At 39.0% G+C, this 25707-nt stretch overlaps 2 protein-coding genes and 1 long non-coding RNA gene across 3 annotated transcripts; all 3 read right to left on the reverse strand.

The window, feature by feature from the left end:
* Positions 1 to 266: 266 nt before the first annotated feature.
* On the reverse strand, positions 267 to 2720 carry LOC140243703 (uncharacterized). Its single transcript, XR_011902244.1, has 2 exons — positions 1376 to 2720; positions 267 to 1207 (listed from the first exon to the last, which is right to left on the reverse strand). It is a non-coding gene; the product is annotated as an uncharacterized lncRNA (long non-coding RNA).
* An 843-nt stretch (positions 2721 to 3563) lies between these two features.
* On the reverse strand, positions 3564 to 16424 carry LOC140243718 (uncharacterized). The gene is made up of 8 exons (XM_072323382.1): positions 16336 to 16424; positions 13939 to 14020; positions 13321 to 13566; positions 12173 to 12250; positions 10965 to 11043; positions 10292 to 10338; positions 7933 to 7997; positions 3564 to 4938 (listed from the first exon to the last, which is right to left on the reverse strand). The coding sequence occupies exons 1-8, from the start codon at positions 16377 to 16379 to the stop codon at positions 3933 to 3935; spliced, it is 1647 nt and encodes a 548-aa protein (XP_072179483.1). The 5' UTR covers positions 16380 to 16424; the 3' UTR covers positions 3564 to 3932.
* A 3655-nt stretch (positions 16425 to 20079) lies between these two features.
* Positions 20080 to 24800, reverse strand: LOC140243367 (alpha-amylase B-like). The gene is made up of 4 exons (XM_072323045.1): positions 24673 to 24800; positions 23425 to 23609; positions 22115 to 22218; positions 20080 to 21707 (listed from the first exon to the last, which is right to left on the reverse strand). The coding sequence occupies exons 1-4, from the start codon at positions 24740 to 24742 to the stop codon at positions 20771 to 20773; spliced, it is 1296 nt and encodes a 431-aa protein (XP_072179146.1). The 5' UTR covers positions 24743 to 24800; the 3' UTR covers positions 20080 to 20770.
* Between the last annotated feature and the right edge of the window lie 907 nt (positions 24801 to 25707).

Below are 25707 nucleotides of genomic sequence, written 5' to 3' on the forward strand. Positions count from 1 at the left end.
AAACCTCTCACCTCCAATACATGTAGTCCATATCCTTTTGATGGAGCTTTAGATTGCCCCTCCGCTGCGAGTGCTGATCATAAAAGAGTTTGAGTAAGTATCATCATCCATCAACATGACTTGATTACGTCACTTACAAATACATTGTATACACACAAGGCCGCTTTCTGTCTCTCTCTACACACACTCTCTCCCTTTTCATACATACACTTGTACTACGAACACAAAAATAACCACACGCACTGGCCTATATGCGGTGTCCAAACTTTCAAGGAAAACAAGAACTTAAATACACGTTTAATACTTTATTGTACATGAATACATTTCATAGGTCACACCCTACAGAGGACAAGTGGCTTTCAATCAGTGATCATGACTGAGTAGGGAATATCCTATGATGTGAAGAAAGACGTAACGGATAATGCAAATTCACCAATTTTATAGACCTACGTATAGTTGTGTGACATCACATGGGAAGAAAATGACAACCAGAATGCAACACAAGGCAAAGGTCCACCTGGTTATACATGGTATCTACACCAAAAACGTCATCTCGCAATAGACATTATACCCATCAAATTCCTGGACATGAATATCTTTCAGGGACCAATTCTGAGCATCTTTTTTTTTTTCTTTATGATGTTCTTTTAATATCATTCAATTTCATTTGATACCAGCATCATATTCAGAACGAAACGAATATAAACAAAACGGGGCAGCTATGTTCTTCTAACTTTAATTACAGTTTGTGTACCCTGTTTGACTTTGCCATGTATATCACAGAAATCAAGGTCAGACTGTAATCTATCCATGCGCCATCTTATGCCTAAATCATGTGAGGAACATCATGACCTGTCGGGTATAAACTGAAGAATACCCGTACAAAATTTTGTCCAATGTCATTGACCCCGAGCTCGAACTACAATTCATTTTGAACTGTATATGGGGAGGAAATTAAATGTCATCTATGAATGCATGCCATAAATATGATTTTATGAATACCTCTTTACTGTCTTACTTGCACATGTACATATGAGAGCACTGAAAATTGTTTCAAATGGGAAATGAACACATGACAATCGAATGACCACTGATTGTTAAATGGACATCAATAATGAATAGATGACATCACGTCTACTGCCCCGAGGTATGTAGGTTAAGGGATTAATTGCCATTCAAATATGACACCTGGGGGTGTTTCATAAAGCTGTTCGTAAAGTTACGAACAACTTAGGAGCGACTGGTGATCAGGCGTGATGTGCTATACTTATCAGAATTTCCATAATTCACCACAAGAACTGATCACCAGTCGCTCGTAAGTCGTTTGTAACTTTACGAACAGCTTTATGAAACACCCCCATGGCTTAACATCAACATGTGAATGATTATACTCTGGAAAAGCTCAGATTCAAAACGCAGAATTTTGTGGTGGTGCATAACAGCTCGCAGCTGTCTTGAAAAGCAGTCCATTGGCAAATGCTGAAGCAGTTCGTTGGCAAATGCTGATGCACTGGCCGACTACAATTCACATTACCATGAAAGATTGAGTCACTGTAATAGGCCAGTATAATTATAGCAAACATGATAAAATACCCTGGTACCACCTGCAAAGTACCTTCACTCACATAACACATTCTTTTCTTTCTTCGTTCCAGTACTAGTATTCCTAAGACAATACACACACAGAAATGAACAAGGCAACTGGCAGATTGCTGTAATTATGAAGAATACCAGTATCATATCACACACTATATGGCTATGGAAACAGGGCGAAACCATACGGCCTAACTACTTGTCTAACCATGGGAGCCTCTGTTCTGAACGCATTGATTTGAATTGCGCTACCTGAAATTCGCTACAGTGATAGACAAGTCAGCAATACTGTACCTTGAAAGCAAGAGAATACTAATCAGAGGGGTGAAGGTTGAGGTGTGAATTTTCTTCAAGTTTGTCTTCCTCTGCAAATGAAATTTGTAAGATTGCAACTGCTGATCTGTGATTCAACAAACAAACAAGCAGTAGATGACAGGTTCGAGTCCCGTGGTTCCTTTTTACTGACATGTTTGTTAAATTACAGATCAGCAGTTTTGCGATCTTACAAATTTCATATGCAGAGGGTGACAAATTGAAGAAATTTTACACCTCACTACTGTACCTTGGAATACACATTAACGTGCAACACACATGATCCATCTACAGTAATTTCACTCATATGTAAATAGAATGTGGGTTACACACACTGTATGCAAGATACACTGTAACTTCTTTCACATGCTAACAATATTTGTTCAATTTTCTCATTGTTCAAATCAGATCGCTCTTGTTCATGGTCACCTTATTGCCAAAATATCAAAAACTATTACAACCAACCTCATCAAATGTTATATCATTCCTACTCGCTGTGTTTCTTGAATTTCCCCAAACCTTCTATTGATGGTGAAAGCTTTTTGACCCATGCTCCAAGTGCACCACAATTTACTTTGACCTGAAGTTTATTTTTCCAAATCATGTACCATAATCTAAAATACAATTAAATTTTCTATATGGGAAATTATATTGCACTGTGCAGATACGGGCCATTATCTAAACATGTCAGTTGCTCATACTGCACCCCCACCTGTCCATTTTAAGGCAGCTATTGTGTGGTTGTTCATGGCCTGCTTTCATTGTAAATGACTGTGAACTGACGTAACAAGAACATCATTTTTTTTTCTTTTCCCTTTTTACTGTATTTCAATCTTTTAGACACAATCTTTGAATGTGCAAGTGCTGAAAACTGTGTGAATGTCATAAAAAAAAAAGAAAAGAAAAGTTTCATTTGGCTGAAGAAAAGCAAACAACTGCCATTCAACACAGTTATGCCAGATTTGGGTATCTCCAGAGGAACGGCACATTAGAAAAGTACGAAAAAATTTGGCAAGCATACATCACTAAGAAGATTGATATGTTAGTCTTTGGAAGACATTAATTAGTGGAAGACATACATTGTATTACAAGGCAAGATCCTAAGGAAGAGGAAAAAGGAAGAATTTCAGTTTTATAGATTCAACAATTTTTTTTTTCTTAAAGTCAATTTAGTCGGCCAGCACTCCTAAACATAACACGAACTCTGAATACACTACAGAGAGCTTTGCTATCCTCCTGTATTGTTAGTCTTACTATTTAAAAGAAAAAGATGATACCGAAATTCATGCTTACCCTAAATTGCTTTGGACAGTCAGAAATACTAAGTGTAAGAACTCTAGATTCTTGACAATGCATCTAAAAGCGAGCAATGACGCATCTTACGAAATAAATACATATACCTTTGGAATGCTATTTCTTATTTACAGCAGCAAATATGAAAAAAAAGCATGTGCCTCCTGAATGACAAAGGAAACCACTTTGTACAAAGAAATGCCAGTACATGCACCTGAGGTGTCATGGTGGGGTCATTTCATTAGCAGCTAATAAATTGTATGTACATCTCTCTCTAAATTTCCTACCGCCGCCAAAACAAACAAACAAAAATCCATCAGCTTCTTCATAGTTTCTTTCCAGTTTTGATGAATGACAGTACTTTTTTTTTCTGCCCATTTGTAGTCAATAGTCCATTCCATTTGCAGTCCATAGTCATTTCAAGTGATTACAATACTAATGAGAACAAATTTTTTCTTTCTCCTTCCTCACATCAAATCATTCATGAGAGAAAAAAAGAACAATTATGAGTAATATTGTAATACTGCCATTTCATTTTCCTCAGTACGGAAGACAAAAATAGTATAAAAAAAGAAACACACACTCAATCACATACCGGTATGCAACTTTTCATACTCATAACACAGAAGACTTTGCTGGGAGCCTGTGGCTTGAGGTACTGACTGCTTTACGGCTGGATGTTACAGCGGCTTCTTTTGTGACGACATCTCTGTGATTCTCTCTATAATGTATCTCTAGTCTGCCTCAGTGTCTCGCCTAACTCTGTCACTCAATGACAAGACACTCTCTGTTCTCACATATTCCTGAGTCGAATCCTTCCTTCTATCTTGCCCGGGTGGTTGTGCCTGCCTGTCGGCTGTCCTCACACTGATGGATGATGTGGTTGAATATGTTGCATCCTCTTCATGGGCTGCACTCTTTACTGCAGTCCGTGCTAACTGGTGAGCCAGTGTGGTAACTTTGGCAGAGTCTGTTGACTGGTCGACTGATGCATCTTCACCTTTGACCCCATCCCCATGACTATTAAGACTACTAGTTGAGATGGCAACGTCATCTTCTTGATTTGGGTTTGATGCCACGTCGCCCGCACTCTCTGTTCTTGCGGATTGCATCCGAGACAGCGGTCGAGACGCATTCTCGCTAGGTGTGACACTACTGCTACGGGTGTCCACCTTGGAGAAGGCCAGTTCCCCTTCCTCTTCACTGTCGCTTTCAAAGCTGTCATCCTCGTAGACAGTGCTGCCCTCATCATTATTTGTAGTGTTGCCATGGTTACCTCCTGCAGCATCAGGTGATGCCGGAGATGCGGCAGAGGAAGCCAGAGTGTAGGTGGAGGCGGGAAAGGAGGAGATGCTGTGGGCATCGTTGGCTGAAGTCACTGCAGCGATGAGAGCATCATCCTCCGTCTCGGACTCTTGTAGCTTCTTCGTATCTCCGTGTACATTGTGCTCCTGCTCGGAGATCTGTTCTTCCACTTCCTTCTTCAACTGTTCACTACCATCATTATCCTCCTCCTCCTCTTCCTCCTCCTCCTCATCAAAGTCATCTTCATATTCATCCTCTGGGTTCCTGTCTTGCTCAGAACCATCCAGGATCTTACCCGCATCTGCTAAAGGAGCAGGGTTATCTCGTGACGTTGCAGCTGGTGGAGAAGTATCTTGTTTCTTTTCACCATCTTCCAGGACTCTCTCGAGTAGTGCCATAGTTCGTGGCTTCTCCCTCTGGTTCATTATCTCCAGTCTGAAATAATAATGCATTAAAAATGACACTTATGTTGACTAAAATGGAGTCAAACGAGGCCTGAGATTTGATCCTAGTAGAATCATTCACTCTTTTTCTATTCTTTATCCCTCTTGTTTGATGTTCCCTCCCTATTCACCCTTATCCTTCAAAGGTTGACCCCTTGGATCCTTGGGATCATCACCGGCCTACCTCTGCCTTTTGTCTGTCCACCCTCTTGCATTAATTGCCCTCCCTTCCTTGTTGGGCTACCTCCCTGCCAGTCACTTCTGACCCATCCCCTTTTTTTCTTTTTCTTGTGTCCCAAGCCTTCCCCTGACTGTGCTTGTTTGTGTAGTTCTTATATGTGATTGCTTTCCCTGCCTGTATGTCATTTTGACTCTGACAAAGATTCTCTTACGATTGAAAGCTCAGGCCCCTTTTGACTCCATTTCACTCCTTTGGCTCATCACTATTGGATAAGCAGTATTCAGCTGTTTTTTTTTTTGTTTTTGTTTTTTTGTACACTTCTGTGGACTCTGAGAAAGTCAGGCCATAGATTTCATATCATCGCTGGGGCGATAAGACCTCGTATCTACAAAATGTCAAATGTTCAGGAGAGCCAAAAAACATGGTGGCCAAAGCACTGTGGTGAATGGGATAGCCTTTCCTTTGACATGCCGTGGTGGCTTCATTTTTGGAGTAAGACAGTTGGGATTTGGACAGGACATCATTTAACCCATTATTTGACCATTAATCCAAAAAAACTCATTTTCACCAAAATTGCAGATACAAGGTCTTATCACCCAAGCGACGATATGCATGAAATGTAACACAAATCATTTTTTTTTTCCGGAAAAATTTTGACTAGTGTGTATATCTATCATCACAACTATAGAGAGACAATATCTTCTCCATGTTATAATCACACTAATGTGTCTTATATCAATAGTCAAATTGGTCCATGCATCACTACTAGAGGAGACTTAAATTATACCAGTACCCTGATTGGCAGTTTTCTCTTGTTATATCCAAATTTTATTATAACCAAACATAATTTTGCCCCATAGACTTCGATGATAATAATTTTGGGAACTAAGTTTTAACTTTGTTGTATTAAATTTTCTAGACGACCATTTAAGCTGCATGTGTTGTCACAATGTCTTTTTCTGCATGCACAGCTTTTTGACAAAATACTGGTGAGGTTTATGATTTACAGGGTTATGCATGGCTCTTCCTTGAAAATCAGGGCCTTATAGAACTTTGATAGGCCTAGATAATAAATTGTGCACATCAGACTATGCACAATTTCCCAAAGTACATGATAGTTGCATTGATGTCAAGCTTTTAACTTTTTGTGAGATATTCAGAAACCACTCAGATATGAGATGTTAAAGAGCATGCAATTCTCAGGGGTATCAAAGTTTATTTGATGAAAATCGGTTTTGAAATGGCTGAGATATTAAAAAACAAGGTGAAACAAAGAGATCCTAATACAGGCGTGGCCTGTCGCCCTTTATTATTATCATTTTTTTTTTTGATATCTCAGCCATTTGAAAACCAGTTTGCATCAAATAAATGTTAAATCCTTCTTAAAATTACATGCTCTTTCATATTTCATAAGAGGTATCTCATTATCTCACTTAGGAATGTTATAAACCTGAATCCCCACCTCAACCAGTACTGTACAGTCCCTTTAACAGATAATTCTCAATACTCTAGATAACCCCTCCCCCCCCCCAAAAAAAAAAAAAAAAAAAAATCCTCCTATGTATGAAAAAGGCCTTACCACACTATAAAATAAAAAAACTGCCCAGATGTGTAGATTATATTTCACGTTAGCATTACAACCTGTGGAGAGCTGATTAAATCAGTTAGTCTATTAGGGAGGTTGTTGAAACATCCACATTCTCCCTCCCCCTCTTTTTCTCTGCTAAGGAATGATGCAGCAAAATCTGATCTAGAACAAAGGAGAACCACATATCCTGCCAACATGAGACAGGACTTGCCACTTCCACACTAGCCTCTTGGGTTCTCCTAAAAATAATCACCCCAGTTTAATTCACCCTACTGTGAATAAGTCAACATTACTGATGCTTCAATATCATGGTTACTATTTGCATGCGCTATGGTTTTCCAGTTTAAAGTCATCAAAGTCTGAAGGATCCAATCATCTGCATGATTAACGACCTTTATGATTTAAATCAGTTCTTGTGATTAATGTTTCAAAACTTTCTTTCAGACTTTAAAAGTGGTATTTCTCAACAAATTATTCACCTACTTCTTTTTTCACCCTCACCATAACAATCACGGTAGAGAAAACATCACCTATATGAAACATGGACTAATTAGATAATCAAAGCTTTTATTTTTATCTTGTTTCTGTTTTTGATAATGGTATACACTAAATACTGTGATTTCAAATAACGGTTTACCCAATTTGCACATGGAATTTTTACGCCTAAGCATTCTAATGTACATTTGTTTTTTTGCATTAAGTCCAGTTAGATTACTGTTTATGTACTCAGTATGTATGAATATTCCTCATCAGCGCAGATGCAAAATCTTAGTAAGATCTCGAATAGAGAAAGTACTTCAGACTTGATGATCATGCATTCCTTGATGATAAAAGATGAGTGTGATGTTATCTGGTCTTCGTGGGTTAATTTTAGCAGCTGTAACAGCCTCATCTCCAGAGAACACTGTTCATATTATGTCATACTAATGATTCAAGGCAGTCAATGAAAATATTGATGCACATGCAATACAGAACTGCCTTTTTTTAGCTGCACTAAACTCACTCCTCTGTTTATGAGTGAGTGTGTGTGTGTGTGTGTGTGTGGAGGGGGGGGGGTGGTGATACTCCTTTTAATCCCCCCCTTCCCTCTCTTTTCTGTACCTTACACACAGGGTCAGCAAAGGGTCACTACCTGGACCTCCCTCAATCTTGGGACAAGGGGAATAATGATTCAGCAGTTTATGCTATGGGAAGTGTGGAAGACTATACTGACTTACCTGACACCTAGTGGGAGTTTGGCCAGCTCTTGTTCACGCATTTCCTTGGCAGCTTGTGCTCTTGCCTGGAGGTGGAGGGGGGGGGGGGGGAGGGAGGGGCAGGGAGAAACAAAAAAAATCATTCTCATGCTGGGCCTCTTGCAAAATATGAATCACTCCTCTATTAATGGCCAGAAGGTCTACCAGTACAAAGGAGGATCTTGTGAATGTGCATAACAAATATTGCATAAGAGCATAGATAAAATTAGATACGATCCACTATTATCAGAGTTGTCCCACTCATAGGGTCCTTGACCATTCATTGTTCTTAGCTTGAAACTTCAATTTTGGCTTTTATAAAATGATTAAAGAACATTCTTGCTATTTACAGTTTAGCGATGAGAAAGCTTGCCAGCTTGTGGAATTCTCATAGAGTTACAGCTATCACTGATAACAGTTCCGATAAAACATAATTGTATTGGTCCTTTGCGGTTTGCGTCTTGATAAAATGGGCCTAGTGGAAATGACATTGAGTGATATCTGGTTTCCTCCAGTCAAAGACCCTCTACTCAATACTTCTTTATGACATAGAATGGAAGCAGGAAAAAGGGCTAAATGAAGCCATTTCACTGCCCATAAGCCAAAATCACTTTCCTGCGAAACTCTTGGATTGCCAAAATAACAAGCCCATTGGCAAACATTAGATTTAAATCAATTTTTGGTGTGTTTGGTCTATAAATCTAAAAGGGCATGCAGGAATAACTCATGAACTCATGACATAAATTATTGTCTGTAAACTGCATTGTCACTGGTTTTGCCAATCTACAATTGTAAAGGATTTGGTAATGGCAACAAAGAAGAGCTCTTCTGCACACTGTTCCACAGATATGTCATCTTGAGGGACATATTACGAACTCAGGAAAGAATATTGGTTTCAACTTTTATGTCAGGTTAGCCCTTGCAATGAATATTAAATGCCACTGCTCACTTTAGGCAAGGAGGTACTAGTTCACTAATACCTCCTTGCTTTAGGCAAGCAAATTGCTATTTTCAGATTAATCAGGATCCCTCACCCTAATCCTAATCCTGAACTTAATCCTAACCCTAACCCAAACTCTATACCCTAAACCTAACCTTAATCTTTACTCTAACCTTATCACTAAAACCAGTATTTAGCCAGGGGGTAATTGCCCTCGGGGGGTGATTGCCCTGATACGGTTTATTGTATTGTAATTTGTACATTTCAGATATTTATCCATGCCATTACCGGTTTATTTTTACTTCACATTTCCATGATGATTAAAACAGCAAAAGATATTACAGGGAGTAATTTTCACACTCCTTGAAACGCAGCAATACATACAGCCTCAAGTGAACAAAAAGGCTGACTGGAAAATTGTATCTAAATTGATTGTACATAAATCGACTGAATTCACTCTTCGTCATACCTCCTGAAATTTCAACTTATGAAAAATAAAAGAAGAGAAGAGGAAGACAAAGAAGATGTCCATAATTTCTTCAAAAAAGAATGCAAACAGAAACTTTAATTTCTTCTATGATTCTGTACGAATTTCAATGACTTTGTTCTTGCTTATGTGTAAGATTTTCATCTTTTCCCCCTTTTTCTAATGGATTGTATTGTGATCAAACTGCCAATTTTGGGGAGGCTTAACCCGTTCCCTCCGCAATTCTCTGAGTGCCTTTAATGCCCCCAAACGAGATTCTTTTTGCCCGTCTGAAGAGAGACAGACAGGTTGGTAATCCACCTGTGTGAAGGCAGTCAAGCGGTACATTGTATCCCCCTTTCCACTGTCAACTACATGTGCCAGTGAACAATGGAAATATAGATCGGGTGCGAGGTATGAATAGAGCGTGCGCTTATGAGCTCACAGAATCTTTTGTTCTACACAAAAACAGGTACCTGAATGAGGTGACTGGGGTCAGCGAACCCAGATATCTAACTGATCTCACCCTTGATCGCTATGTACATGTTCGCACAAGTTTACAGCAGAACAAGCAAAAAAGTAAATCAGGAAAAAGGTACATAATACCATGAAATATGCATTTTTCAAACAGAAGAACAAATCCTGATAGAATAAACTCTGATCTTTTTATCAAACCCACTTTTCTGGGCATTTTAACACAAAGAAACATGAATTTAGGCCATTTAAGCAGGCACTCGTCTTCATTTTGGGAACCTGGTATACCAGGTTCCCGTATATCAGTTGCTCCCAAGGGAACCTGGTATACCAGGTTCCCGTCAGGAACGGGTTAAGATAGTTCACAACTTTGTGTGAAACTTCACCTGACCTTAAAAACACTACCAAGGGCTGCAGCTGTGCGATGCGAGGTGACCATGGCATACGACAGCATTTCTTACCTTTGCCTTTTGTTGCTCTCTAAATTTCCTAACTTTCTCTCGCTCATCTGAAAATTAAAATCAGGCATATAAAGAAAAGACTGATCAGACTTGAACATGTCTTTGTCTAGGTAAGACTCGAATGGCATAGGAAAAGAGCAAAAATGGAATAGAGCATAACTTTCAGTTTAGAGGTACATGATATGTTGTGGACACACTGTCATTGGCAAGCCAAAAAATTATAATGCCACTATCTTCAGGCCAAGCATAAAAATCATCCATTCAAACCTACAGGCTACCTTGCTGGAGAAACGGTACATCCATTCTAAGAATACAATAGCTGAGTGCTCATATCAACTAAAGTCTTCTGCTGTCGGAACTGTTTTTGATAAAGTTTGAATACTCTATTTGCTGTAACACTCAAAGTTAAAAAGCTAAAAATGTGAGAAATGATTTTCGCAGAGATTACAGTGTTCAAACTTTTAAAGGCATTTGTACAATAGTTTAGTCACAGGGGGTGAAATTCGCCTGAATTTTTATGCTAACAAACTGCCAATGAATGGTGTTACCTCTATAAAAAAGTAATCATTTGTCTGATGGCTTAGATCCTTGCATGGATTACTATGTAGGAAAGACAGATTTAATTCAGAGTTGCTTTTTCCTCAGCCTAAAATCCTCCTGGAAAGTTACTTACCATTCTCTCTCCGATATCTCCAGGCCTCTTCAGCATTGAGGAAGGCATGTACATTGGTAGAAACCTGTTTCACTTTGCCCTGTGAATCCATAGGAGGAGAAAAATCCATAGACCAGTATGAATACAAGCAATTAATTGGTTTATGTTTCTTCTGAGTATACCGTGGTATTGTAAATGATGTGTCGTTATTGGAATATATTTTTTGTTCCTACATATTTCTTAATCTAATTGCTTCTCTCTCCCCTTTTCTCTTTCTTTATTACATGAATGTGTAGAAACTTATTACATAAATCTTTTCTTTTATTCAATCATTATTTCATTCACTAGGACAAGTGACTGAAAAGGATACCTTTTTCAGAAGAAACCTTTAAACATAGAGGCCCGAATTCATGAAGGTGGCACAAGTGAAACCACAGTTTAAACCATGGACAATTTGTAAAGAGTGCCAAGTGTCGCATGGCCTATTTCATTATGAAATCAGTCATTTTGTTAACGAAATGATCATTTCATCGAAAAATTTTGTCATTTTGTTATGAAATGACAGATTTCCTAATGAAATAGACCATGCGACACTTGGTGCTCCATAAAAATTGTCCATGGTTTAAACTGTGGTTTCTCTTGTACCACCTTCGTGAATGCGGGCCACAGTGTTTGAACATGCTAATCTCGTTTAATGCCTGAAAACCTGGTATGATTACAATGTAACACCACACGTATGTCACTATTCATTTACATCGTTTCTATTGTTTCTATCTTTTTTAGCATTTCCATTTCTAAATGCTCAGTCTCTGTGTATTCTCATGGTCGGACATCTTGTTAATTATCAGCGGCTAGAGTACTGTAAAAATAAAAACCCACAATTGGCGTACTTTTGAGATGAAATTATCTACTTTTCTTCCATAATTGACTTTCAAATTACCAGAAACTGTCAGATATACATTGTGTCCACCTTATCATTTCTGATAGCCACAGGAAATATTATTGATAAAATAGGTAAAAGAATGGTAGCTATCGAGGATTCTAAATGCTGATGAAGTGTTTTGTTTGTATCTTAACATAAATTTGTACACTAGCTGTAAGCACATGCATTCACACCGATTCATACTCCAAATCTGCACATGTACTGTACAAGGCAAGCTGTTTGTTTGCACTCCAGCTACTCTGGAAGTAACCATCCATGAGAATAGGGTTTACAGTAGGGTGTTTACCTGATGGCGGACATCGTAAGGGACCATCTGTTGCCTAAAGCGATACACTGTGCTGATCTTGTCTGCATCAATGCTCTTCTGTGAAAGACACAAGAAAAAAAAAAATCAAACCGAAAGACTTAAACAGTAGAAAGATGTGTGCATGCTATTTTTTTTTGAAAAATCAACTTTATAGTATTTTAGATTACATCACTGGCAATGTGTGTGCCGATTTTCGTAGCGATCGCTTGGTTGACGGCCGAGATACATGGCTGTTGTATCTATCAGTTTTGAGAAGCTATACTTTGATTCAAACTTGCATTTTCAAATTTAAAGTCATAACTATGCAATGCCAACAGTCAGTAGTATACAGATTTCTCAAATTTGGACTATATGTATATCATGAGAATGATCTGCAAAATAACAGACTAGCTAGTTCATGATATCACCAAACATGTATTTAAAGATAATTCCGACTTCCTCACCTTTTGCTAAACCAGAATAGTACATAAAACAATACCTAACTCCAGCCTTGGCTGGAAACTCTGTCAAACTCTTTCATTTTCCGTAACAAAATACCACGCAGAACAGAATAAGATATTCTAGATGGTGCTTATATACACTAACAATAAAAAGATATGATGTAAGGTAAGTGATGAGGTTGGATTGGTTGCAAAAATTGCAATATAACTAGTGAGCAGGTGTGCCAAGAGTCACAGTAGGAGTCACTGCTTGCATGTATATTGAAAATCACTATCATAGTCCTTCTGTGAATAAAGTTAATGATGACTATTAACCCGTTAAGGACCAGCTGTAACATGCATTTCCCGCAGACACCTGCCCGAGTATACTTTCGAGAGACTACGTGTGGTCTTCAACGAGTTTAGGACGCTACAACAAGTTTACAGGATTGCTATTCTAACTGCACATATGATGGTTCAATAGATAAAACACATTTTTATTTATCTATTTATTTATTTTTTTTGCAAATGTACATCTGTTGTCTAATTGCCCTCAGATTTTTTCACCTTAATACACTGCTTCATGATACACTTTCATTCAACACACCTTGCATGGGAAAATTCTCCCGAAAGTCAGACAGGCAAAATTTCCCCATTATTTTCTGCAACCAATTTGAGAAAGACCTGTGTTATACATTGTTAACTCACAAGAGTGGTATGAGCAGACTGAGTCAGCCTGCTGATCTCAGACATCTGTATCCTAGTCTTCTTCTGAGGGAGTCTCTGGATTCTTGGAGTCAGCGCTTGGTCTTCGGAAGACCTTCCTCTTCTCCTTCGTCTTCCACTGTGCTGCAATCCGCTCCCTCCATCACCATCTCCTTTGCCCTGACAAGCCTCTTGCTCACATTTCTTCTGGTCCTCATTAGCAATGAGATAGGCAAGCTCAAGCTTCACCTGATGTACACATAGAAAAAAAGCCAAGACATACACTGTATACATTATTCACAGATAATATTAATTTGTTGTCTACAAATAAAATTTGTTGTCTACACATAAAAATGTTTCTGTAATTCATATGATTGTTGCTAAACACAGGGCATATTAAAGTAGATCAAAATGTCTATTTTCCATCATAACCACAAATAATGTGGAATCTTCTTAGATAAGTTCCAACACTGCTTCTTAAAGGTTTTCTTTCATCTCTCTACGATCTAGCTAGATTCATTCATAAAACACACAAATGTATACCTTGCTGTCCAATTATTGAATGATCAGTAAAACAGGATACACTCAGTTGGCTAAAACTAAGGACAACATTTTACTCACAACCAGCGGATGTGTCCTGTAGAGGCCTTGTCCTGAGGTATCAAATCTTCTTTCCACACGTTCCCGGTTCAGGTACCTTTCCCTGGGGAGTTGCAAAACAAAGTTTGTTTGTTTACATTGCTGGTGATGGGAGATTTCCAGTATTTTCCGTTGTTGGTGTCACAGTGACACATGTCATCCAACAATTACAGACATTATAACATACCTTTTATAAGCTTCAGCCATATTTATATTACAGACTTTGAACTCAATGAAAACATTAAAAGTTTGAGCTGCTTTGTAGTTCGTAACTATAAACCGTGTAGGTGACTGACTGAATGCTACATCAATCTAGATACAAGCATAAAATTGGTTTGAATTTGTTCTGAATGACAAGGAAGCAGCTGTTATAATACTTGCCTTAGAAGTAGAACTTGGCACAAGGCTTTACCTTCAGCACCATAGTTATGCAAAGTGAAACCTTACAAATGTAGGTAAACAAATGCTGTATTACAGTGTACATGTACACGTACTTGTAGGTTTGTGGTTAGGGTTAGAGTTTAGGCAAATAATTGTTTCACAGTGTTTTTTCCTCTATAAACAACACCCCATTTTTATTTGACCTAAGTAAAACGTGCCATCCTCTTTTAGAAAACTGGACAAGTGCAAAAACAAATACAAAAACACAATTTTACGGGGGTGGGTAAGAACAGGAACCCTTTAAATTCCAAGTAGCCTAAAGTATATAAAGCTAGCAAAATCATTTGGAATGTGTCACATATTCCAAACTAAGTATGGCCACAACAACACTGAACAGGCATCTGGTCTAAAATTGTGTTTTATCGAAGATGCTTGCACACAGCCAACAGAAGACAAAGAACAGAGGTTCTACAAATCTAGATCATCTAAGATCATTATCATGCAGGAGCCTACATACTTAACATAGGGCATAGGCCTACATGTATATTTTTCTTAGTGGACAGCTCCAGAACCAGAGGCCGCAGAATGAAAAATAGAAATCCAAGATCTGGATGTGATGCGCCACAAGTCCTTCTCTGTTTGCAGCTGTAACAACTGGAACTCCTTGCCAGACACAGCAGTAAGAGCATCAAGTGAAGGCCTACCTAAACCAGTTTAAAACTACCCTTGACTGTCTTGAGAAACACTGGAACAGCCATTCTCAAAAGTACAGTCCATATCAGAGCAGAGGGATAGTAAAACCTTGAGGGGCAAATAAGGAACGCTCTACGTTTCTACAGTAACATAAACTTATAATTAGGCCTACCTTTGTAAGTAAACCCCAAATGAAGTACGTAATGTAGATCAACAAAATTGTACTATGATTAATAAGTTGAAATGGCCCAGCCTTTCTTCACGACGTACTGTGAGCAGACTAACTATGGTGTACAGAATCATGAACGACTTCATTGCAATTCATCCAGATACATTTTTCACAATCAACTCAACTAAAACTAGGAAAAATCACGACATGTGCCTCCAAACATACCGCCCCAGGGGCAACATCGACAAATTTGCATTTGCCCAGAGATCCATACCTGAGTGGAACAAACTTCCAAGCTCTGTAGTTTGTGCAGTCTCACCTGAGCAGTTCAAGGAGCTCTTAATGACCCATCTTAAAATCACACCTTGTGATTAAGCCCACACCCCTCCTCTCATCGTGCACACAAGTTGTATTCATCTTCGCGATAGGCTGCAGTTTATAGCCCTTTGAAGATTATAGAAGAAGAAGAAGAACTATCCAAGTCTTAGTTGTAGAAGTACGCCCTACAGTGTGTACGCCCCTAGAGTCCCTAAACCTAGACTACAATGACAATGTACAGTGTAGTTCTCTGTAGCGCCGTGAGTGTACTATGCTTCTAACATGTTGTTAGTACAGTATACATTAGACCCTAGGTCTAGAAACTAGTTCACTTGCTAAATTCCCTCATTTAGTTAATTTTGCATGTGCATGGTGTTGATGAGGATCTAGTGTAAATTACAAATAGAAAACATAATTACCTACAATGTAAACATATTTCTTTCTCATCTTGACACGGTTGACGTCACTCTTTTCCGGCAGTCACAGCAGTGTTGCATGTTGACACAATTTTCTACTAAAAAAAGCAGAATGTGGCCCAGAATGTACATTTTGCAATCTAAGAATGGAACTGCTAACGTTAGATGTAGTATTACTAACGTTGTTCCTGTTACAAGTAATTAGACGACAGCCAGTGGTTCAGATCAGATTGATCGCTCACCACACCATGTACCCATGCAACACCAATTCATACATGAGGGACTACGAACTACTTACAACCGTACCCCGCAAAAGTTACCTCTCAGCTTAATCAACAAAGCATCAAATTTAAAGCATGACAGACTGATAATGGAATGATACAGAAAGAACATTGCACTCACAGTTTTTTGGTTATACATTTCGAGACCCTGGTTTCTTCATTCATTGTCAAATTGTATTTTCTCTCACAAAAGGCAGTTTTCACTTCCCATACTGGCGGATCAGGATCAAGCGGATGGCGTTCAGTTGCCCGTACAACAACCTTTGACCCCTACGAGTACTTAGACTTTTCCTGCAGTCGGTTATTCAAAAATAAAACAAAAACAAGAATAGAACAACGGACGCAATGAACGAGTTACTGCCCTGAAATAATTGTCTGTGTCTGAATGAAGGGTGCGCAGGAACGTACATGATTGTACTGCAGTCAAAGAGATACTTCTCCTCCTGGGGAAAATCGTAAGATAAACCGTAAGATTCTTTCGTTAACTTTCAAACGTTTGCGAAACACTATAGGCTACCCTTCTGTCTTCAACAGCTGTTAAGCGGATACCCTCCCGGAACTTGCGGTCAAACAACAAATCACTTTAGAACTATCCTCCTTTTAATACCCAATCTTACGGTTCATGATCTTTTCAGTCAGCATCCCCATAGCTGTGAAATAATCTACCTGAATGTATACAAAACTAACAGACTCAACAACAAAAAAATAAATCTACGCTAAAAACTTTTTTTTTTTTTTTGTTGGTCTATCGAATAGTCTCATGTCTGAGCATGAACAGCTGTGGTAATAATAGTTGTTGTGTGCAGTGTCTAACCATTCTGAAATTGTATCTTTTTCCTTGGAAGTTTTTTTTTTTTCTCTCTCTCTCCTTTTCCCCTAGCGCTTAGAGACATTTAATGTGATAAGGCCTCTATAAATATTGTGAATTATTATTAACACGGTGCAATCATTTTTATTTTTTTTCATGTTTTCAAATTGATGAAAATAGTTCTGCGAACGATGATCGCCAATCGAAAAGCGCTGTAGTGTTTGTTTTTTATTTAAAATCAATTCAATAAAAATTGAACTTTTATTTAAACCCATAACAGAAAAGCATTACGAATAGGAAGCCCAATATACATGAATAAGTAATACATTGTTATCACTTTTTTTTTCTTGCAATGCAGATCATTGTGTTTTTTATGTATTTTTGAAGAACCATGGAATATAAACAATGCATGCTAATGCAGTGGTATCGATAAAAAAGTAATTGAATAAATCGATGGAAATGAGTGATCTACTGAAAAGCTGAGTTAAAGCATAGACCACTCAAAAAGCAAAATAACAAAATCATGTTACATATCCAAATTTATCTATAAATCAAATCTAAAGAATAATCTACAAATAAAACATTTTATGAAAAATACATAATTATTATAGCTCATACAATATGCTTATTTTAATGTATTTTAAAGTATCTTTACAGAACACACACACTTAAAACCGGAAACAACAGTTGAGACACAGGCATCATTCATCAGGCTGTGTGTACAAAAATAATGAAAAGGCAAAAATTAGAACACAATCAAACGCACAGTGGATCACACAACAAAAAAAAAAAAAGAAAAAAAAAAGAAGGAACAAAGGAAAAACAACACTAAGACATTACTACGTATTCAGTGGCGGATCCAGAGGGGCGCACTGGTCGCGCGCCCTTTATTCTTTATTCTTTGTTAAAACAAAAGAAATAAAAAGAAAAAAGTGAGGGGGCGCATGCGCCCCCTTTTAATTTTGTAAAGGCGCCCCCTCTTTACGGACCGCCCCTGACTTCATTTAAAAATTTTGTTCACTTCGTTATGTACATGCATTCTATTACCATTGTAATCTGGGGGCTTTACGCCTTTTCAAGCTATCGCTTTTTGTAGTCCCCGTTCTCCTCATCAATATTTCTTTTGCTATGTTGATCTCACAATGTATTTGCTTTTATGATGATTGAGATGAATAAACGAATTGAATTGAAGTGAATGTTGGTTTGACACCGACATCTGCCTGAAGAAATGCAATCATGGAACCCATTTTATACCTCGATCGGTTGAGATCGTAGCATGAGCCCGGCGTAAACGTATCACTGTCGCTCCGATCGTATCACTGTTGTAGCGAGGTCTATATAAGCGTACGAATATCGCAACGCAGTCGTTTCGATCGCAGAAGCAGCGCGTCTCGTCGTCCCGGAAATGCGGCAACAACGTGGCAGAGTCGTATTATCATCGTGGCGCTATCGCCTACAGCGCAGGTTGAGCGTGGAGAAACCGTAGTGTAATCGCCTCGGAGGCTAAAAATGGAGACGGACGGCGATGAATCGTCACAGATCGCCATGGTCGCCTTCCAAGTGAGATGGGGGCCTTATTATGATGAATCAATGTGTGCCAATGGTATCTATTGGTTTTGTTGCTTGTTGTGCAAAGAACAGTGCCGCAGTGATTAAGAGACAACGAAGAAACTAATCCAACCTTACCCAGGCGTTTAATGTGATGAATGACCACCAGACTGAGTGCGATGGTAGTCATACAAAAATTTCCAAGAGATGAAATTTTGGGAAGACCTCTTGACGCGAAACATTAGAACAGAATAGAGTATAGATACAATCATTCGAGTTATCTATTATCATAATATAGAATTGTAATCATTTACAATGCATAACTATGCTTCAAGTTAAAACGTTACAAAGACAGAAAAATTCTATTAACTCATCGACATCCACAGTAACACTGTGCGGGGCGGGGGCACCCGCTGGTTCGTAAACGCACTTGTCTCGATAACAGACCTGCCTAAAGATGGCGCTCTAGCTCTGTGTTTATTCGTTCACACTTGCTCGCACGGACCCTAATTATAGGTTTACTAATAATGGAATTTATCGTTACATATTGATTTGACGTTGTAATACCGTAAGATACACTGTAAACACGTGACAATCAAACGGAAGCTATCCAACAAAGATCACACCTTGGACACCCGGAACGACTTCTTTTCATCTCCGAACTTCCTTCTGTCTATTGTAAGATTATCTGATTGTGATATGTCATGTGATCTGTGATCTGTCATCGTGACAATACTGTATTTAATAAATGGCGCGTTTCTCATTTATGCACTTGCATGTTTTTGCCAATTTTGATTTCAATTACCGTAATTTTCTGTAATCCCCAAGCTCCGTAGTGGTCACAGTAATTCTTTACTACTCCAGTAAACACCTGAAATGGTAAGAGCCGTTGTTTTGTTTTTGTTATCAGGAACACTGCGCTGGCATTTTGTATAATAATGTCATAATCAATTGACAAATTCTTTTCAAAATCATATCGCTTTCAATAAGATTATCATTAATGAAATCGTTGAGATGAGTTTGTGTCCATGTTATTTTGAAAAGTGTATACACAAGAAAAAAGGTACATGCAGCTAAAAAAAAGTAAAAAAAAAAAGCAGCTTGACAGGCTCATGTAAATCTTAATCATGGGCAAATTGAGTGCAACACAACGTGATCACCGTTATTAATATCGTATAGTAGGCATCTTAGCCCGCTAAACTGACTGCTCGGGTCTTCCTCAAAACGGGTGCATGTCAGGAGACCAACACCCACATGTCATATACAGCCAACAAGTCATGCAGCCCAGGAGTCATGTAGCCCTTGAGTTGTACTGTGGGGGCGCTGTGGTATAGTGGCATAGTGGATAACACTCCCGACACTCCCAATCGGAGGACACGAGTCCGATTCCGATTATTGTCGACTTTGTTACCAAATGTGAAAGATTAAGCTGTTTGAGCGATGTTTGTTCTCATGTACTTACATTTTATACAGTTTTGTGCAAAAAAAAATACTTCATTTGAACAAGAGTAGATGAAAATCAATTTATTTAGCAAAGTTTAATTTACGATATGACATCGACAACAAGCGCTGATCGACTGACATTAATATTTTTTTGTTTTGTTTTTGTTAAGTGTATCTGACAGGACACAAGTAAAGCTTCAACATTGTCCAAGTGAGGTCTATAGAGAGAACACTAACCTATGACTCATATCATCCGAAATTTGTCCAAACACTCGCTCAAACAAGTCCTCTCTCTCATTTTCATCTGTTCAACTGTACGGCTCTCTCTCTCTCTCTCCCTCCATCTGTAGTGACACATTTTGTTATTCAGTATTGTTTATCCTGAGATGTCCGAGTTTATTTTGTACTAGTTTAGATGCATAATAACATCATATCAACGCGAAGTCAGCAAGACACACATAAACTCTGTATCCTTCTATGCAATAAAAACAGGCAAATTATTTAGATTAAATGCAAATAACAATCTTGATAGGGTCTCCTAGTAGCCTAGAACTGAAAGCTAATAGCGTTCAAAGGTGCTCTTCTTTATGATCCTATCGTAGATTAGCATTTTAAGGTGCCATAAATTCCTAAATACCCATGATAACTCACAGATGTTTACAGTAAATAAATATCGTAAAATTTTCCTCCCATGAGAAAAAAGAAACAATCTCCGTCAAAATTGCAATTACGTAGTAATATTGTCTTGTGAGTAAATCTAAAAGAGGAGTTTAAATTTATCGCAATGTAAAATAAACAGGGAAAGCAAACATGACAACCAAGAGAAATATGGCGTCACTCTGGAAGAGCTGCTTAACACAACACATCCTTCTACTTGGCCGCGTCCAGAGGTCGCTCCTAGGCTCAGGGCAAGCATCGAATCTTCTCCGCTCTCCAGTACGATGTCAGCCATGCCGTCGTCGTCGACTGTCACTGATGATCCCGAGCAGCCTGTGTCCGTAGGGTCACCGGTGATGAGATCGCAGTACGTGCCCGCGGGAAGGCCTGTTTGCAGTCGATAGCTTTGAGTAGACGGTTCGTTGTTGAGAGCGAAGAAAGTGGAACCGCCTCTAGAGAAGGCAATGAAATTATTCCCGTTGCTCCACCAGTTTGTTATTGGTTCTCCGCCGGCCTGGTTGCGGAAACACGCCATGTTACGGATCTGCGGCCATCGATGTTCACACACCCATCCGCCGCCGCACATGCCCCGGTCGTCGTAAGTCGGGGACTGGGTGTGACCTCCAGCGTCGGAAGGCGGACCTTCGTCGCTGTGGTTGAAGGCGTATCCGCTAAAGATTCGAGTGGTTCCAAAATCCCAGGCGAGCGTGAACGCTACTGCTTTCTTATACTCAGCCGGCTCTTTGTAAGTGAGTATCTCCCCACCTCCGCCGTGGTTACGCTGGTTGTCGTGGTTTTCGACGAAGACGAGTGCGTTCTCGGTTGACATCATGCCCCACTTGGCCGCATGACCCAGATCAGCGAAACCGTCGACGGGTTGTGAGCCTCGCCCGATGAGAGCTACTTGATCGCAGAATTTGAACTCCGTGACGTCCCCCGTGTCGAAATACTCACTCGGGGTGATGGCTTCGTTGCTGAAGCGGTCAATGACCTCCTGGTAGATGTAAGGGCGACCACCAAATGGACAGTCGTGCAGGCTGTCGGAAAGAGTAATCAACAAGGGGATTTAGTTGTGGCTATCTATAACTAACGTCACCATGTTTGAAATATATTTTTAGAATTATTGGTATTGTTTCAAAATAGCAGGATTTTCCTAAACGTGAATTGGTGTACACCAACATCAACATTGAAACTGAAATCAACAACAACAACAACAACAACAACAACAACAACAGAAAAAGAAAACAAAAACAAAAAGAAAACAAAAACAAAACTATCTCCTTTCATGATTTATGTTGTGCTAGAAGCTAGTGTAAAGGGGGGATGTTTATACTCTCATTTAAACACGAATAACAATACATTCGCTTTCCTGATTACGGCTGGCTTTACTGATGAAGTCATGAAAGGCATTCATGAGATGAATACCAGTAATATCGTGGCTTACCGGCCAAAAAGATCGACGAGGTCTGACGGCACCATGTGTTTCGCAGCATCGATGCGGAAACCAGCCACGCCCATGTCCACCATCTTGTTCATGTACTGCAGCACCTTTTAAAAGACAGGTGCATATAATTATAGAGTGCTTTAAGATGAGGTAAACAAGGAAAACAAACAAAAACTAACCAACCAACCTACTAAACAAACAAACAAACAAACAAACAAACAAACAAACGAACAAACAGGAACGTTCAACTATGAAGATTTTCCTCAAAATTCAACATCGCTACAGCGAACATGCGACCTACCTTCTTACATAAAAATGACAAGAACAGTTTTCACGAGTGACAGAAAATATTTATTTCTAAGGAACAGGAATGATTATTTGTTTAAAAGGAGTGTTTATATTTTGAAAAATAAAGTAAGGGATAGCGAGAAAGAATAAATGAAAATTAACATAAAATTAATCATTCAGGAAATTGTCAGTCAATAAGCCAGTTCGGGGTTCCACTTTGAGCATGAGCAGAAAAAGGTCATCAGTACCGGCAGAGCATGTTGGTTTTTTATTCACTGAGATAAGCATCTGTGATGTAATGATTATTCAAGTGATCATTATGAGTGGTGCTTGCTAGCACATCCACCTGACAGCAAATGCGGTATCTGACAATATCAATAGAAAAGGATTGTTAATACATTCAATGCGAAATAATGAAATGGATGCTTTCCAAAGTGCTAATTGATGGATCACTCTGGTCACCTGGTCTACGCAAGTTCATTCTTTCTTTGAACATGACTGATGAATTCCATAAATTGTTACGTCGGGTAAGCTGAAATACCTTCTCTCGCTTGAAAACTCGTGGAGTGCCTAATCAACTGAGAAAGAAGAAAGGTCATTTGCACCGATGTGCCCATGAGCTAACCCCGAACTGGCTTATTAACTCCTTCCAATTCTGTACAGTCACTGGCATTGAAAACAGAAAGAAGATCAATATTGTGGTTTTGCCGTGTTTATTTAAAACCTTGATAAGGGCTGTAATTCCATAGTTTGATAACCTCTTGCTAATGTGCTCTTTCTAGGTTTTCAGCACGCAACGTCTTCTTTTCTCTGCCCGGATGAATCGAAGATTAATGAAAAGAAATCATCTATCATTTGACCTCTCTTAGCTGGCATTCTGCAAAAGTGCTATACAATTTTTTCGCCTATTAATATTTCTGTTTCTTCAGCTTTGAGACTGTCATTGGCATGAAAACGACATGAGATGTCAATGGTATTGCAATGCAGAGGCACCAAGAAGATTACAGTCCAATTAAGCACACCTTGTCCCTGCCGTAGTAGTCGTTGCCCGGGCCATAATAGATGTCGCTCAACGCCAGCAGGTTGCAGTAACGCATCTGGTCAGTGTTGTTGACGTCCCAGATGCCGCCGTCTGGAGAGGGGCAGAGGCCGCGGGGAACGTTGAAGTCCATCTCGGTGTATGGAACCCTCGGGAAATCATAGCTACCTGTATAGAGCACCAATATTATTGTGTGCCAAAAGACATGCCGAATATTTTGCTGTCATGATCCATATCGGGGCAATTATCCCCCCGGACGATTACCCCCGGATAAATGCTGGATAGTGATAAGGTTAGAGTAAAGATTAGGGTTAGGGTTAGAGTTTTGGTTAGGGTTAGGGTAGGGTCAGGGTCAGGGTCAGGGTCAGGGGAAGGGTCTGGGGTAATTGTCCAGAGGGTAATTGCCCCAGAACCGTCAGAGGAACAATGCCTTTCGACTTTTATTGTTTTGAATAGTGTAGAATCAAGCGTGCCATTAAAATCGCAAAAAAAAAAAAAAAATGACAGAAATTTGGAATTTCAGTTTTGCAGGTTTGTCTGTGAGTAATATTAATAACCTCACTTGCAGGATGAAAAGAGGCAATGATGATATCACTTCACCACGCGCCCATAAAACGAAGACAAAATGATCGATATTGTAAAGTTCATTGATAACTTTTTAGTTTATCAGTTACAGCACAAGTCCAGTAAAAGTCATAGTCTATAAATAGTTTTTGCAAATTTCACAATCACTTGAATAGGAAGGTTCAAAATATTCTCACTGATTTTATTGCAATACAAGGGAATATATTAAAGATATTCATACATCATCCTACTTTGCATGATTATGTAATATTGTAACGGACGCTCTATTTTTAACAATACTGAAACTTCGCAATATCACATCTTAATTCTTACAGCTGATTTTGATGAAAATGATCTGTGTTTGTTTTATTTTGTCCTACGTATACTAAGTCAACTGAAAGTTTCCTATTCTTGTATCCGATTGTTTGATAAAGGAGAGAGATATATGAATCATACGCAAATCATGTATACATTACAAGAAAGTTATGATTGCAGCTATTAAATAAAAAAAAAAACCACTATGCAATAGGAAAGTTAATGAATGTTGTGTTTTTGTTAACATTTAACCTATCGACTACACACATTAACTTATCATGTCATTCTTGCACTCATTGACTATCAAACTATCGATTGATTAATTCACTGACAAATCCACCAATGACTTTACCTGCCGCCATGTGATTGATAACGGCATCGACGTAGATTCGCACGTCCACCGCGTTGCATCGGGTCACCATGTCTTCGAACTCGGCCTCCGTGCCGCTGCGGCTGTTGAGCGCGTAGCCCAGAGGCTGATATCGCTGCCACCAGGGGTACGGGTACAAGCTGTATTCGTTGTCAGGAAAGTACTCGTGCTCGCTTGGGGGTGAAACCTGCACACCCGCGAATTTATAGGGCCCCAAAAACCTGGGTGACGTCAGAAAAATTGAAATCATTGTGACTCGTCCCCCTTTTTCTCATTTCTCCTACTGTAGTAACTATTGTGACTGATATACTGAAATATGTATTGCAAAATAACGATGAAAATATTGATACCAAGGAAGAAGACGTGAAGGAAAGCTCAAATGGAAGAGTGAGAAAAGGAAACAATAAAGATGAAGACCAAAACGACAGATTATAAGGTCAACGGCATTCCTAAAATGCGCGCACACAATCTATAGGTAAACAGGAGAGAAGAGTTGAAAACTACGTCTCAAGCCTGTAACTGGTAATTGATTTCGACGTTACAGACACCACAGTTTTGCAGCACAGCCTCTCTCACCCTTATTACGGTTTTTAATTAATGATAATGATGATGATGATGATGATGATGATGATGATGATGATTAATAATAATCAGCATTTACACAGCGTCATTAGATATTTGTAAAAGAAAAAAGAACAGTCAAAAGTTTTATATGTGCGTTTGATAAGTGTATGCCCGAGTGTTAGGACGGTGATCGGGTGCAATGTTATTCACTCTGAGCTCAACGTAGCGCAATCTTTATCTTCGCACCAAATACAATTCCTATAACCCGTCTCATACCGCTAGATAGGATAAGTATGATTTTGATACGGAAAAATAGATAAAATGAAAACAAAAAATCTTCCCCTGAATACAGGGGGCTGACTTTCCTCGTATAAACATAGGATTAAACTATGTGAGCATGGTGCTGTGCAGATTTCTTTCTGTCAGTTTTGATTTGTCCTATCTTTTGGTGGG

This window comes from Diadema setosum, chromosome 20 (genome assembly GCF_964275005.1).
Source record: "Diadema setosum chromosome 20, eeDiaSeto1, whole genome shotgun sequence".
In the NCBI taxonomy this organism is placed as follows: Eukaryota; Metazoa; Echinodermata; class Echinoidea; order Diadematoida; family Diadematidae; genus Diadema; species Diadema setosum.